Source organism: Plutella xylostella, chromosome 27 (genome assembly GCF_932276165.1).
Source record: "Plutella xylostella chromosome 27, ilPluXylo3.1, whole genome shotgun sequence".
Lineage (NCBI taxonomy): Eukaryota > Metazoa > Arthropoda > Insecta > Lepidoptera > Plutellidae > Plutella > Plutella xylostella.
This window is the reverse complement of record NC_064007.1, coordinates 6283873-6299332: the sequence shown is the minus strand read 5'-3', so window position 1 is coordinate 6299332 and position 15460 is coordinate 6283873. Positions and strand designations below refer to the sequence as shown.

General features: G+C 39.2%; 1 protein-coding gene across 1 annotated transcript; it reads left to right on the top strand.

The window, feature by feature from the left end:
* Window positions 1–345: 345 nt before the first annotated feature.
* LOC125490784 (achelase-2-like) lies at window positions 346–14378 on the top strand. Its single transcript, XM_048631100.1, has 3 exons — window positions 346–489; window positions 5685–5773; window positions 14005–14378. Exons 1-3 carry the CDS (start codon window positions 346–348, stop codon window positions 14348–14350), a joined length of 579 nt encoding a protein of 192 aa, XP_048487057.1. The 3' UTR covers window positions 14351–14378.
* The last annotated feature ends 1082 nt before the right edge of the window (window positions 14379–15460 follow it).

Below are 15460 nucleotides of genomic sequence, written 5' to 3'. Positions count from 1 at the left end.
TTGTTGACTCTTGTCTGGTCATGTTCATCCTAACCAGACATTATAGAGTTGCTATACTATATCCCATTTAACGACTTCGCTGAATAACGTTCAGTCAAGACGTTGGACGTTACAGTCAACCACTTGACGAGTTGTTCTTTAGTCATTCAACTGAGTAGCGTCATCCAATGAACGGGCTAGCGGTTCAATCAAACAGGAGATTAAACCAGATGCCTGCGACATATATACTGTATTACCTTACCTGACTTAATGTCAATTTTAACCTTATAATTTACGATCCATACATTTCATGCGATCAGGAAGTTCTCATAAAAATATGGACTACGTATAGGTTAGTATATAATTATGTTTTCAGGGTGCTGTGAGGACTCGGTGACTGTGAGGGAGCCCCCCGCACCCCCCGCGCCCCCCGCCAACAGGATCATCGGGGGACAACCCACCACCGTCAAGTCATACCCTTACATGGCGTATTTAAGTTCATTTTTTACGGTATTGCTTCTTTACCAGACTCACCGACATAGTATGCAGCAGTGTAGTAGCTTATTTGTGCTGTCTGAAGCGCAACAAAATCGAGAATAGATCACCCTGTAGAGCCGACCATCTGCAAATCATTTATTGATGCACCAGTTGAAGATGGTTGATTAGCCTCGAAAGCTACCCTTAATCGCGTACTAGTGCTGCTGTGCTCGCGAAACACACCGTGGCGTGTTAGGAAGTAATTCGGATATCCGTAGTCATTTACGCGAGTCATATGACCTAACCTTTCATACTCGTGTAAAAAATCGCTATATAACGCTTTATGTTGAGGCGAGCGCTGCAATCGCTTTTCTAGCGCTAAAAATCTACGTTCAGCCTGAAAATACGTGTCTCCCAAGGTCGTAGCCGGTTTTTTCATAGGGATGCGTACCAGAACCAGAACCTTCCGTCACTATTGCTCGTCGTAGTGTTGACGAAATGTTCCTCGCACGCGCGCTCCTCGTCCGTGCGCGTGTCGCTCTCTGGGCAGCTCCTCAAACTCCCAGAACTGTCTTAGTTGCCTATCGATTGATTGAGTAAAATTACATTGTATTCTGCCACTACTGTGCGACTTGTAGATGGGGCCTGAAATTATCCAACCTAATTTTGTACTCTGCAAATAAGGACCGGTTTTTAGTTCGAAGGACCAGAGCATGTAGCGGCCTAATTTGCGTATTGAATTTGTCCTATATTTCTGGTGTTTAAAATAAGGAACAACCGCTTTTTAGTCTAAATTTACCGTCGTTAAGGAGATCCCAAAACTTATCTGCGCCTATTAAAGTCTAAGAAATCAGGATCTGCTAATACGATGCCGTCTGGAATGTCGTTATGTACGCTTTGTTTACATAAGACACGCGGCATGGTGGATGTTATCTGCGGTAGCACATAACAATTGATGCGCGTGGTGTAGGTATTGATGCGCGATTTTAACTCAATGTCACACGTTTCTGAACATTGAGTCACCGAATTACCTACCGGACTGTATAGTTATAGCGTTTAATGAATCGCATAATTGTTTAGTAACAAAACATCGCTGGCTGCCACTTTTGCCTTTCGCAATTTTTGTCAATAATTTCAACTAACGCAGTAGAAAAGAGAACCTGTTGTGAAGACATGGTGTTTGTGTGCGCGTGAAAATCTTGCATGTGTGCTTTGTTTACGATTATAGATGGACTAGCGGGACCGGCCGGTGACGTTACATTATTTTCAGGCACCGACAGGGCGGCGGCGGCGGCGCGTTGAACCGGTTCCTGAACAACGACGGAGTTCAAGTTCACGGAGCAATCATCTGATTCGTCGCTGTGAATTAATGAGTTATGTTTTTTCGAACATATTTTACACGGCCCGAAACCTACATGAATCTATATTATGACCGAACCGTAGGCAATCAGTGCATAACTTATTTTCACGTACTACACTAAGCTTCGTATCTAGGCTTGCGTCTATGAATTTAACACACGAGTACAGAGGATGTTTCGCCTGACACATGGGGCAATATTTTTTGTAAGATTGGGAATATTGCGATGTATTCCTATTGAACGGGGGTTTGTTTGATGAAACATTACACTGGGCCGGCATTGAAAAACACTTGTTCGTAAAACTATGTAGTTGGTTTTTTATTAATGTGTTGAACCTGTGCGTTAGTGGATGTATTGCTATGGGACACCTGTAATGTTTCTAGCATGTCCGCCCTACTCTTGAGGACTCGAGCAACTGATTAACGGTTAACTTTGTTGATGCGTCTTGTGAAATCAAAGAACCTTTGTGCTCCTCCCATTGTCTTTCAGTGGTTTTATATAATTTAGAAACGACGATATAAATTATTAAAGTACACCACGAGTCTGTAGGCTCGTCGAGACTTTTTAAAGCGCGTATATTCTTTAATATCGTGTCTATTAGTTTTCTAATGAGGGACGGTGACTCCTTAGCTAACTGTAACTGAATGTTAAACAATGCTTTTACGTGATTTTGTACTAGTAGCCTACTATTGTTGTATCTGTTAAGAAGTAGTTCCCATGCTACTATATAGTTTTCCGAGGATAGTTCAACCGCGTCTATGACTAACCCTGCGTCCCCCTTTAGGGATGATTTAAGGTTGTGAAATTTCTCAATATTATTTAACTCATTGGATTTATGAACTAAGGACAGGAATGTGTCTCTAAATTGAAGCCAGTTTTCGTATGAACCGTCAAAGGTTGGCAGCGTGATGGTGGGCAGTTTAACTGAATTTAATTTACCCTTTTTAGCGTTATAAGAACTATCGGCGAACTCACCACATGTTAGCATTAACTCTGCTTGTGCAATGGAACTGTAAGGGGCCGTCCATTAATCACGTGAGGTCCCATTTTTTGGGAAATGGGAAAAACGACCCCCCTGGTGATATTTGGTGAGGTTTGGGAACACCCCCCCCAAGTAACATTTTTGGTTTTAAAAAGGTTTTGAAAAGGTTCTAGAACCTTTGTATGGAAATCAACTCGTGAGACTTAGAAGGCTCGATAACCTTATATTAACCTTATATTAACCTCCTGAGTGCGAAAAGGGCCCACGTTTTAGAACCTTTCTGAGAGCTACAGCAAAACCTATAGCTCAAACCCAGAACCTTTTGAACAACTTACACAGAACCTAAATAAAACCTTCACAACCTTAATTTAACGTTAACATAACCTTGGAAGACAGCTTTTAAGTTCTAAATTAGTCCTGGATGTAACTCTACTATAACTTGAAACATATTTGATGGATATTTGTAATGCCTTCCCAGGACTCTCGGGTCTTAAAATGTTTCTGTGTAAGATTTTATAATAATTATAATAAATGGCGCCATTACCTGACACTTTCCAAGACTCAAAATGGCTAACTTGTAAGTGTTGTATTAATACAAAATATAGTAAGTAGTTAGGCTGAAGTCAGGAAATATGAAAACCTTGTGCGACTAGCACTTTATTGTGATACTTTCGGATAATAGTTCTGTATAAGTGACGGGCCTTTTGTAAATGATAAATTTGAAGATATTTTAATTAAAAAAAATAGATAAAATTTTATGTTTGGTGTAAATTTATATTAGAAATAAAAGTACTGTCTATATAAAAAACATATATTTGGAATAGTATAGGAAACGCTACTGAATTTTCCCTTATTAATTAAAATGTATCTTTTTGGTAAGTTTTTTTTTTTAATTTCAGTGAAAAAATATGGCGGCCGTTAGGAAATTACTAAAAAGCATTTAACATATTTTGAGGATGCCTCTAAAGCTTTAAAATATTCTTGTAGGACTTAAATCATGCCTTTAGCTCATAGCCAGTGCTTAATGCTTTTGGTTTTCACCAAGTAGTCATAATTTGTTTGCCTAGACAAATCTTATCAACCTAAAGGTTTAAGATAGGTTTTAAAAAATACTTATAAGTAATTTAAATATTCCAAAACTTTATGGTTGTATCAAGGTTAAAAATTTTACCTTAAGCTCTCACTTTAGCATTAATGCTAGCTTTTCTAGAAGTAAATCAGGAGTCTACGACAACTATAAGATCCTAGAACTATATGCTCCTGAAATACATGTTAAAATAACGTTAATATAAACTCTTATCAGCAGCTACAAGGTTGTATTAATAAACAATTAGTTTTAGGACTTAGTAATCATTCTCAAGTACTCAATATGACCAGATAGCAAAGCATTAACCTTTTCACAACCCTTATAAAACCTAAAGGCATTTCTTACAACCTAAGCTCGAATGAAATGTTACTTGGGCCCCCTCCCCCCTCTTGGATCACGTGTATTTTTTGGAAGTATAATGTAAAGGCTATTTTTGACTAGAAAAAATATAACGAAAATTGCGGCGGGCGAGTCAATCAAGGTCATACTACAAATTGTTCAAAATTATGCGCCGTTCAAAATTCGCGGGTCAGAAATACCTAGCGCTTTTTGTCAAAAATTAATACACGTGATGTCTAACCAGACCTCCCCCTCCCCCCTCGTGATGTTTCGTGAGGTTTTCCGTACCCCCTCCCCCCCCCCCCCTTTGAGCCTCACGTGATTAATGGACGGCCCCTAATAACTATTTTCGAACTGTTCGCGTTGAGATAACTGAGCTTCTAAATCGTGGTCGCGGGACCGCTTCTTCTAAATTTGTTTGGACACTATTAAATTCGGAAAATAAACCAGCAGCACCTTGCACGCGTAATTTCATATCAACGTGGTTTTGGGGGGATCTACTTCACCATCTATTGAATTAATGTAGTTAATGAATTTAGTAAGCCTGCCCTTTATAATGCCACGTTTTTTAACGAGATTGCGAATCAGTTCTTCCGTCTGTCTGTCTGATGATCTATAGGGAGATTGAGATCGTGGCGCCGTGGCATCTTTGTCTGGGTTGAGAGTCATTTTGGTGGTCAGTGAAAAGTGGAGTACTCACGTGTAGTGCGTGACGCGAAGACTGCGAGCAGGCTGTGGCCTCGGCAGTGCGGTGCACCCGTATGTTACTCTCTGCGGCTATTCACTGAAACACGTTATTAGCACAAATGAGGACGAGGTTGGGAAAGGGACAAGATGTCGTGTTTGCTGGGAACGACGATACTTCCTTTGGCTTGACTGCTAGTCCTTGATTGGAATTACGTCTGCGTTACGTCTCCTTCAGGCACCTGTTGTGACCCGCTTGGCTTGACCTTGACCTCGCTGATGCGTAGTTGTGCGAGATGGTTGCGTGGCAGGTACAGCTGACCTCCGTTCTTTGTGCGTATTCCGGGGGTTCCAAGGTAATCTTCAGGAATCAGCGTAATCCTTGTAAATATATGGCTCGTAAGGTCCAGAGCATGTAGCGGCCTAATTTGCGTAAGTATTAATTTGTCCTATATTTCTGTTGTTTCTGGTGTTTAAAATAAGGAACAACCGCTTTGGAATACTGATATAACGTATATTGATTAAATAAGTCAGTTACAATTTACAACATCATGAGGAAACCTGCACATCTAGATTCTAGATGTGTATCCTAAGTGCATTGTTCTTATCCCAAAACGGCGATATGGTTCGCAACCTATCACGGGAGTACAAAAATGTGCTGCAAAAAGTGGGTGGCTCGCTTGTGAGCCACCTCTGACTACCCCTTCGGGGATTACAGTCGTGAGTGCATATATATGTATATGTATGTATGTAACGTACTTTATCGCTGTATTTGCAGATGCGTGGCCAGAAACCGCTGCTGTTAAACTGTGGGGGCGTGATACTCACACAGCACCACGTGCTCACCGCTGCGCACTGCTTAAATAAGTAATAAATTCTTAATTTTTGTATATACTTAGTTACGATTTAGCGGTCAGCTATATTTCCCTGTCATTAATTTACATGCTGCCTCCAAGAGCTTCGCTATTATACGCAGAACTAGCACCGCCAGTGGATAAAAAATACATAGTAACTTCCGTTTGAAAGCGTTTATTCCAGAAACTGCCAAGGCCACCCCCTCGTCATGCTAATTCCAATTTTTAGAACGGCCATCGTTAGCGATTTTTAGATTAACTTCTAGATTCCTATTATATATATATTATATATATTATATTATTATATATATATTTATATATATTCCTGATAACTATTATAACTAGGATTATTTCCTTTATGGTGGAGGCATACTTACTGTACGTAATTCTCCGCTCGCTGGCGTCGTGGACGCGGTCTAAAGGAAGTTGTCCCGGCTCTAAGGCTGTTCCTCCACCACCGCCGTTACCGGAAGGTGATGACGTCGCCAATTTTGTGATATTATTTAACATGGCCATGAAGTGTCCGAGCGCCGTCATCCTTTACGTCGTTCTCGCTGACGGAGCGTCCCGGATGATGACGGCTGTGGTGGACAAACGGCCTAAGGCACCGTGTAGCGCATATATTTACTATAGCTATTGCCTGCGAGCTTCGCTTCGCCCTAAAATTATTTTGCCGTGGACGACTCCCGAACTACCTACCCAATAACATGCCATGGTGGTATTAAATTAGATGAAAGTTGACAAATAAGTACGAAGATACTTGACTAAAAATGATTTTCATGACTTCATTGAGCAAAGACTTGTATAGCAATGGCAGAATAGTAATTTATAAATGTTTAATTTCAAGCATCTAACTTAAGCAGTTTTGGTTTTTTCATACTACCTACTTATTTTTTTTCACTTTAACTCCCATTTTTCAAAACAAAACCATAACTTTACTAAAGTGTGCAGACATGTTAGATTGAAAACATCTAGGTATCTTGCAATATCCTATTGTAACTAAGCTTTACGGCTGTTTTAACAGAATGCAGATTTCATCACGCACGTGGGATAGCACGCCATTTTCCCGCATCTCGTGTGCATATTCCACGCGTTACAATGAATACTTGTATGAACGCGTGCGGGGAAATCCCGCGTGCGTGATCAAATCCGCATGCTGTTAAAAACAGCCTAAGTTAATGCCGAATTTCAACCGCTAACTCAGGTTTTTGTGGGAAAATACGTTACCTAAGCTACGTCCCTTCCAAATTTCAAGTGCCTACGCTACGTTTAGCCTGTGCGTTGATATCGTGTGCGTGTCAGTCATGGGAATTCCGTATGTAGAAAATCTCTGCACATTTTTCCTAAAACACCTACGTAATAAGTTTCATGGTTTTATCTTCAAAAATGACGCATACGAACCAAATGACAATGAATGAAACCTCGTATTGAAATGTACAGTCGTTAATTGGGTTGTTTTCGAGGACCTTAAAAACATACTGCAAATACGTGGCCGAACCCGGGACCTTCGGCATAGCAGTCAGGGTCACTAACCACTACGCCAGTCAGCCGTCATATTTTTATCTTTTAAAATTAAGTATTCGCATACAACTTTTAACCCCCCCTTTTAACCCCTTACAACCTCCGTTTCGCAATAAAAAGTAGCATATGTTCTTTCTCAGGGTCTCGACCATATGTATACCAAATTTCATTCAAATCCGTTCAGTAGTTTTGGCGTGAAAGAGTAACAGACAGACAGACAGTTCCGGATATAACCAACAGATGGCACTAAAAGCGCAATACAGAGAGCTTGTATGGAACCGTGGCCAATTAATATGAAATCCTACATCGCGGTATTAAAGTTTTTCATTTGTCTGAAATAAATACAAAACCTAATATGTTAAATCTATTCTATAGAAGGAGAGTCAGACAGTGACTTTCGCATTTATAATTTTTATTTATTTATAAACACTTTATTGTATAATAATAGAAACAGTTACAAAAATGGACTTAAAAGTAGTAAGTATATACAGAGGCGGGCTTATTGCCAAGAAGCAATTTCTTCCAACCAACCTTTGTTAGGTGGAAAACTAAAGTTTTAAAACTCCTTTAATACAATAAAAAGCTATACAAAAAACAATGTGGAAAGTACCTAAACTAAAACATATCTAAGATAAAAACGAAAAATACAAACTAACTACCTATTTAACTTACATAAATAATAATAATACAAATACACATAATACCTAAATGACAAAATAGACTTAATATATATCCGCTATATTTATATAAATACATATATAACTATATAATATAATACATATTATTTACCAACCTAAGGTCTTATAATAGTGATCCTTTACGCTCTTTTTAAAGGTAGCAAGTGAAGGTGAAAGTCGCACGTCTACGGACAAGGTGTTCCACAAACACGCCGCCTTCACAGCGAACGAGTCACTGTAAGAAGCAGCGTTGCGGTCAGGCACACTCAACATCTTGTTCTCTGTAGATCTCAACGCTCGGCCGTGGGAACATAGGAATGAAAACTTAGATCGGAGATATTGGGGGGAAGTAGGGTTATTCAAAACATTGAATAACATGTTGAGAATGTGGGTATTCCGGCGAAGGCGAATTGGGAGCCACTTCAATTGAGCACGATACTCTGAAATGTGATCATACTTACGTAATCCAAAAATAAATCGGATACATAAGTTCTGGAGACGTTCGAGTCTGTTGAGTAGCTCTTCAGTGAGGTCAAGATAGCTTACGTCAGCGTAGTCGAGAATTGGGAGCAGTAGAGACTGTGCCAGCGTAATTTTAGTGGAAAACGGTAGGAAATACTGCAAGCGTTTAAGGGAGTGGAAAGATGCAAAAAGCTTCCTGCTCACAGCGTCAACTTGCGGGATCCAAGAGAGAGTGCTGTCCATGACCACGCCAAGATTTTTTACTGAGGCTACATATGGTATGTCTGATTGGTCGTACCTGATTTTCCTCACAGCTGAAAAGTTAATTTTGTTTAACATTCTGGAGCTGCCGAAAACAATCGCTTGAGACTTCGTGGGATTAAGCAGCAAACCAAAAGATTTTACCCACTTGGAGATAATCTCCAGATTGGTGTTAATGAGGCTAACAGCAGAGTTGAGGTTTTCGGGAAGTGCACTAGTGTAGAGCTGAAGGTCATCCGCATAGAGGTGGTAGAGAGAAGTCAGTTTATTGGCTAAAATGTTTATAAACAAAGAGAAAAGCAGAGGAGAAAGAACGCCACCTTGAGGGACACCAGCAAGTACTGGACACCAAGAAGAACTCTCACTGTCGGTACGTACACACTGCTTGCGTCCCTTGAGATAAGACTCGAACCAACTGGTGACTGCCGGAGATACATTAAGAGAGCGTAAAATTCCAAGGAGTAGATCAAAATCGACTGTATTGAATGCGTTACTGAAGTCCAGCAACGCCAGGACAGTAACGTGTTGTTTATCTATGTTGCTGCGAATGTCGTCAGTAACTTTGATCAGAGCGGTAACAGTACTGTGGCCTGGACGAAAGCCGGATTGGAGAGGATTAAGGAGATCGTTGTTGGAGAGGAAACTGGAAAACTGTTCAAAGACAAGACGTTCGAGGACTTTTGAGAGGAAGGGTAAAATAGAAATTGGGCGAAATTGCGACAACGATGTAGGATTCGGGACTTTTGGTAGTGGAAGAATGAACGCATTCTTCCATAGGGTAGGAAAGGATTTGGACAGGAGTGAAAGGTTCATGAGATTGGTTATGTGGGGCAAAATAACGTCCAATATAGGATTTAACATGTAGGCACTGATGTCATCAATGCCTACTGCTCTGCTAGTTATCGCCGAAATACATCTCTTAACGTCACGGCCAGAAACAAGTTTGAAATTGAATGAAGGGCAGTCAGGGAACGGCATAGTAGAAAGATGACTCAGAGTTGTAGCTTTAATGTGATCATTCAGAATCAGAGGGGGTGTTGAAAAATGCTTGTTGAGAGCAGTGAGGTCAGTGTTGATGTTCGAAGTTGCCTTGGTTTTCCCTATGCCCAGAGTTTTCAGGAAGTTCCATAATTGTGCATTGTCACAGTTTTCAATTGATTTATGGATATGTCGGCGTTTTGCATCCCTACACACTCTATTGCAGCGGTTCCTCAGCTCCTTGTATAGCCTCTCGTGCTCCTCAGTGGGTTGCTTCTTGTAGCGAAATCTGGCGTGATCACGTTTGGACATGAGCCTTTTTATGTCATCTGTGAGCCACGGGGCAGGCAGCTGTTTAACATGGACTGGACGGAGGGGTGCATGTTTATCAAAAAGATCGGTGAGGAGAGAGTTAAACAGAGCAACCCTCTCGTCAATGTCGTCTATGCCGTTCAGCTGTGCCCAGTCAACAGCCTTAGCATCTTCACACAACTGCTGCTCGTCCACCTTCTTAAAATTACGCTGGAGAATGGTACGCTTCTTGGGTTTGGGAGTACGAATTTTATATGAGAGATAAATAAGGTCGTGGTAAGAAAAACAGTCAGCTGTTAACTGACCATGTTTAATTACGAGATTCGGCGAAGACACAATAGTCAAATCCATGAGGGTTGGGTCTGAATTAGGCGGATGGTGGGTTGCATCTGAAGGTAAAATGTGCAGATTTTTAGAGGTAACAATAGAGTGCAATGACCTAGAACGAGAGTCGTTTTTCAGAAGACAGGTGTTAAAATCGCCCATGACTATGGTATTGTGAAACAAAGGAGTGTAGTCGTCGAGAAGTTTATCAAATGAATCAAAGTAATTGACAGTCAAAGAAGGGCTATAGTAAACTCCGAGGAGAATCCTGCTGTGGCCGAGACGAACTTCTATCAGAAGATGTTCTGCCTTCCCAGAATACTCACTCGGAGACTTACTGATGATAGAATAGGGAATATGGCTGCGAAGGTAAATTGCAACCCCACCACCGCCTTTATTGATCCGATCATTCCTAATGAGCTGGAATCCAGGTAATGGATAAAGAGAGGAGTCGAGTGAAGGTTTTAACCAGGATTCTGAAACAAGAACAGCATGAATGTTGTTGTTATCGAAGGACGTAAGCATATCGGAAAAGTGTGCCGGAATACTCTGAGCGTTGATATGAACTACATTCAGAGATTTCCGACAGTTCGAAAATTCTGAATTGAGACTAGATGAGAGCTGAACATACGACAGATCACAGCTACTAATGGATCCAACGGAAGAGCAAGAAAGGAAAGAATCATCATCATCACTGTTGGCAGAATCATATGTACTCATATTATAATATAATGAACTAACTAAAAATAAATAAAATAAGGTAACGGGTCCATATTCCGAGGTAAATAACAACATTTGAAAGTAAGTAAGAAAAATAAGCATTTGTAACCATCAATATTGATGTGAAATATTGTCTTCTGTAAGAATATACGTTAAATTTTATATTTCTTAACACAGATTCATTGATAACACATTAATTATACTTAAAAAAATATAATTTATTACACATGTCGATTTGCCCTTATACCGAGGTGGGATTATGGTTTCTTCCATATACCGAGGTAGCCTGTTCCATATTCCGAGTTAGTCCTGTCAGTGGCTCCATGAGTGTGGCCATGAACATAAGGAAATTACAATCTAAAATATCGATATACTTTTTTAACCCTAAAGTACTCCAAATAAATTTAATTATTCTAAATAGTAGTTGAAAATAATGAAAAGAATTAAATACTCTCCATTTATATTGGTTTTCGTGATAATTTCTATTATTTATGTAACATTTTCATAATTCATTATTGCAACTGGTAACATTGGCTAGAAAAAATATTCATAATGCTTCTATGATATTCTATGGACTTTTCCAAGCGATTAAAAAAAAAATAGAGTAGAGATGGGGTAAATTGATGAAATAGTGACAGTAATCGAATATAATCGATTATTGAACTCGAATGATTTAAACATTTTTTACTATAGTTTTTATCTAAGTAAGGTCTAAAATTTTTCCACGATATTTTATGTTCTTACTTAAATGTTTAAAAGTTGATGATACGTAATAAAAGTAGATGTGTAAGGGATGAGGAAAAGTATCGAATACTTACAAAAGCCAAATACCTTATCAGTACTAATTTCCGATGAGTACCTAATGTATTTACCATAAACGAATATGATTATAATAAAAGTATCTACCCAGGAATCGATCCAGCATCGATTATTTTTTCATTCAAGCATAGGTCGGAAGCAAGGAACATTGCACTAGGTACATCTCTATGGCGCATGCGCGCTGGACTGGAGGCGCGCCGCCGCCGGCGCCATGTTCAATTTTCCGCCGAAAAGTTTGCCGCTATTCTTTGAAAGTATTTTTGTTAAGTCTTTACATTAGAAAACAAACATCTTTTATTAAATTATTATGTTTGTATTTGCAATATGCAATTGGAAAATCGATAAGGTAAGCTTGTGTGCGAATTATTTTAGGAAATTACGTAAAATGGAAATATTTTTATGTTTTTATCAGTAATTTGGCATCAGTTTAGTTACTAACCTAGGTTTTTGTTCTAGCGTTTTCGTTTCTAAACTCACTAAGTTTTGTGAAAATGGGTACCAACTTATAAGGATAAGCTTAATTCTGTCAACTATCCATACAATTTACCTACTTACTTTATTTTTCAGTGACAACAACAAGAAAATGAAAAAATCAACCAGACCCCTAAACCAAACATGAAATGCAGTATACAGGACATTAATTTATCTGGGAATTCTGGGATAACAATATTACAACGGCCATCAGACCTCGAAGTAGAAGGATAATGGAAATAAAATACAGAAATGAAATTAGGCAATTGTGTATATAAGTGTTATAAAAACTCCACGGTCGTGTGTGTTATTTTATTCACCCAAATAAAGTTTTACGTCTACAAATTTCTTTCTTTCTTCTTTTATAAAGAGTAATAAGTAGGTAGTATCTAGTAGTATTTTCGTAAAGTCAGGCATATCTATCCACACCCCTTTTATATTTAGGAAGAAAGTCGCTAATTCATCTTGATTTTATGGTTTGATGACGGCATCGGATGACACTGCGAAGGTGTGATGTAGTCATATTCCGATTTCCGAGGTACCTACCTATGTAAAATGTCATACTCCATGTTAGGGGTTCAGCAAGTATTTTAATAATCCATATTCCGAGTTATCAAATTATCGATTTAGAAACAACATAGATTTGTTACTCAAATCATACATAAAATATTGGTAAAATTATGTATCACTTACGTTAATAGCGATGAAATAACACTGTTTTTTATCATTTCAAATATACATACTAAGTTAAGGTTTTCTATGTAACCATGATTTTTGGGTCAACAATTATCGTGTCATATTAAGATTCCTAGAGGATATTTTGTACCGCCGAATTAGGTTATAAGCTTGTCACGTTCATCATTATTATTATGTAATCAAGCATATACTTCAAATGTTATTATTTGTAAAGTTATAAGCTAAAAATCATGACATAGTATTTTTCCTTATACCGAGGGTAACTCGGAGTTAGGAACAACGTATAAAAATCAGGCCCTTATACCGAGGTATTTTGTTTTTGAGTTTAAAGGGGTTAAATTAGTTTAAAAAGAGTTAAAATTTAAATTTAATGTAAGTATAAGAATATAATAAACTAAATATAAACTATTTACAAAGTTGAACGTCGTATAAATATTAAAAAACACAATTATTAAATATGGCTGGCCTTACGTAAGCCGGGTCGCGTTTGTATGAAAAACATGGCGGCGTCGCCCTCACGGCACATTACATGAGTTTTTAGTAATTTTAGGCAATTTTAAACATATTTACTACATCAAGTAGTTTCAGTTAAAGATAATGAACGATTAAATGTAATTTTAGAGTATCCAAACCTATTAAAATGAGTAATAATCATGAAAATAAATATAACTCGAAATAAGGACGCCATTTTGAATACCGCGATATATGGACCCGTTACCTTATATATTTATAAGATAATAATATACTATGTATTATACCTAAAATAAGAAATATACCTACTTTAATTTAAAAAACTACGAATTCAAATAATAAAAATATTAGTTAGGATTAGGATAATATAAAATATCAAATCAAATAGTCAATCCAAAAGAGAAGCAATGTGAATTGTGTTGCAGGCGTGAACCCTTTGCCACTGCAGTATCAAGTCATACAGTGAATGATCTAGGTACTCGTATCCATATCTCCAAAAGCTCCTAGGTCCATACCTATGAAATCTTTCCAGAGAAATCAATGACACTACAGCTGCTACTGGCACTACCATCTTGAGGGCATCTAAAGTTGTCATTCGCGTCGGATCTACCTACAATGACCGCGGAGGCTCAGAGCATGTGACGTCCAAGATCGTGGTTCACGAGAGCTATACCTTCCCTTTTAACGACGTGGCAGTGTTGGTGCTGTCGGACAGTATAAGCAACTACCGGAGCAGCTCGGTGCAGCCAGCTGCCATCCCCCCGGGGGGGTATGTGGTCCCGGACAACGCGTCTGTGGTAGCTGTCGGTTGGGGACGAACTGATGTGAGTATCAAACACTTCACCTTGTGGATTTTATCGGCATTTATATGTAGCTAAGTAATGACCTAATTTCTTATTTGATAATAAACGGAAATATACCTACCTCATGTTTGGCATGATGCAGCAATGAGCCCCTGAATCATTTCGGTCGGCTTCCTATACCACTACTGTAATACCCCGTAGGAGAACTGCAGCAACTCAAGCCCCATCGGCCTGCGGCGCGTGGGGCTGCGCAAGGTGGACCGAGACACCTGCGCCGCGCGTTATTCGATCTTCTTCTCATACAACAACGTCAACAAAATGCTCTGCACGGGGCTGCTTGGTGTTGGAGGTAAGCTCGTATATCCGACTCGTCGATAGGCTGGACCGACTTTATGCAGACAATTAACGACTTTGACGATTATTATCGAGTGCGTTTGCGAGTTGTGAGAAAGTTTGTGTCCGTCCACACACGTTGGGTATTTTCCAGACTCGTCAAGTCGTCATACATATCTCGGCTTACAATAAGAGTTTGTCCCCTACAGGAGCTGGTACTTGCCTGGGTGACTCAGGTGGTCCCTTGGTGTACAACGGGGTGGTGGTTGGGGTGACCTCATTTGCGATTGCATGCGGCGATTCCTTCTACCCTCATGTGTCTACGCGCGTCTCTAGCTACACTGACTGGATCAACAACACTGTAAGTAGTTTAATTAAATTATAGAATTATACAGCCTTGGGGCGGTGCCCCACTGTACTGAAGCCTTGCACCCCACGGCTGAGAATGCCCCCCCTTGAAGAGTTTCTTCTCTTAACATTTATTTATGACGAACAAGAAAATATTTTTGTTATCATACCTTCCTAATACGTATAAAATAGGTAGGTAGGTAAGTAGGACACTGATTTACATTATAATTTTAAACATCCCAGGTAAGTCAAAACCAGGTTGTGGTTGTGCACAAGAACAGTCACAACACCGCTGTGGCAGCTGACGTCACCAGTTTGATGCTACTCGCCTTCGCAACGTCAATTTGGATTATGTATTCCGAATTCTCATTATTTTTTTAAGTAGGAGTACGTACCGATGATAGTTTTAGTGTCTAAAAGAGGATGGGAGTTTTAGGACATGTCCAATAAAGATGAGTCATACAACATACATCGTTGGATAGCTCTTTTCAAGTGAGCAAAAAA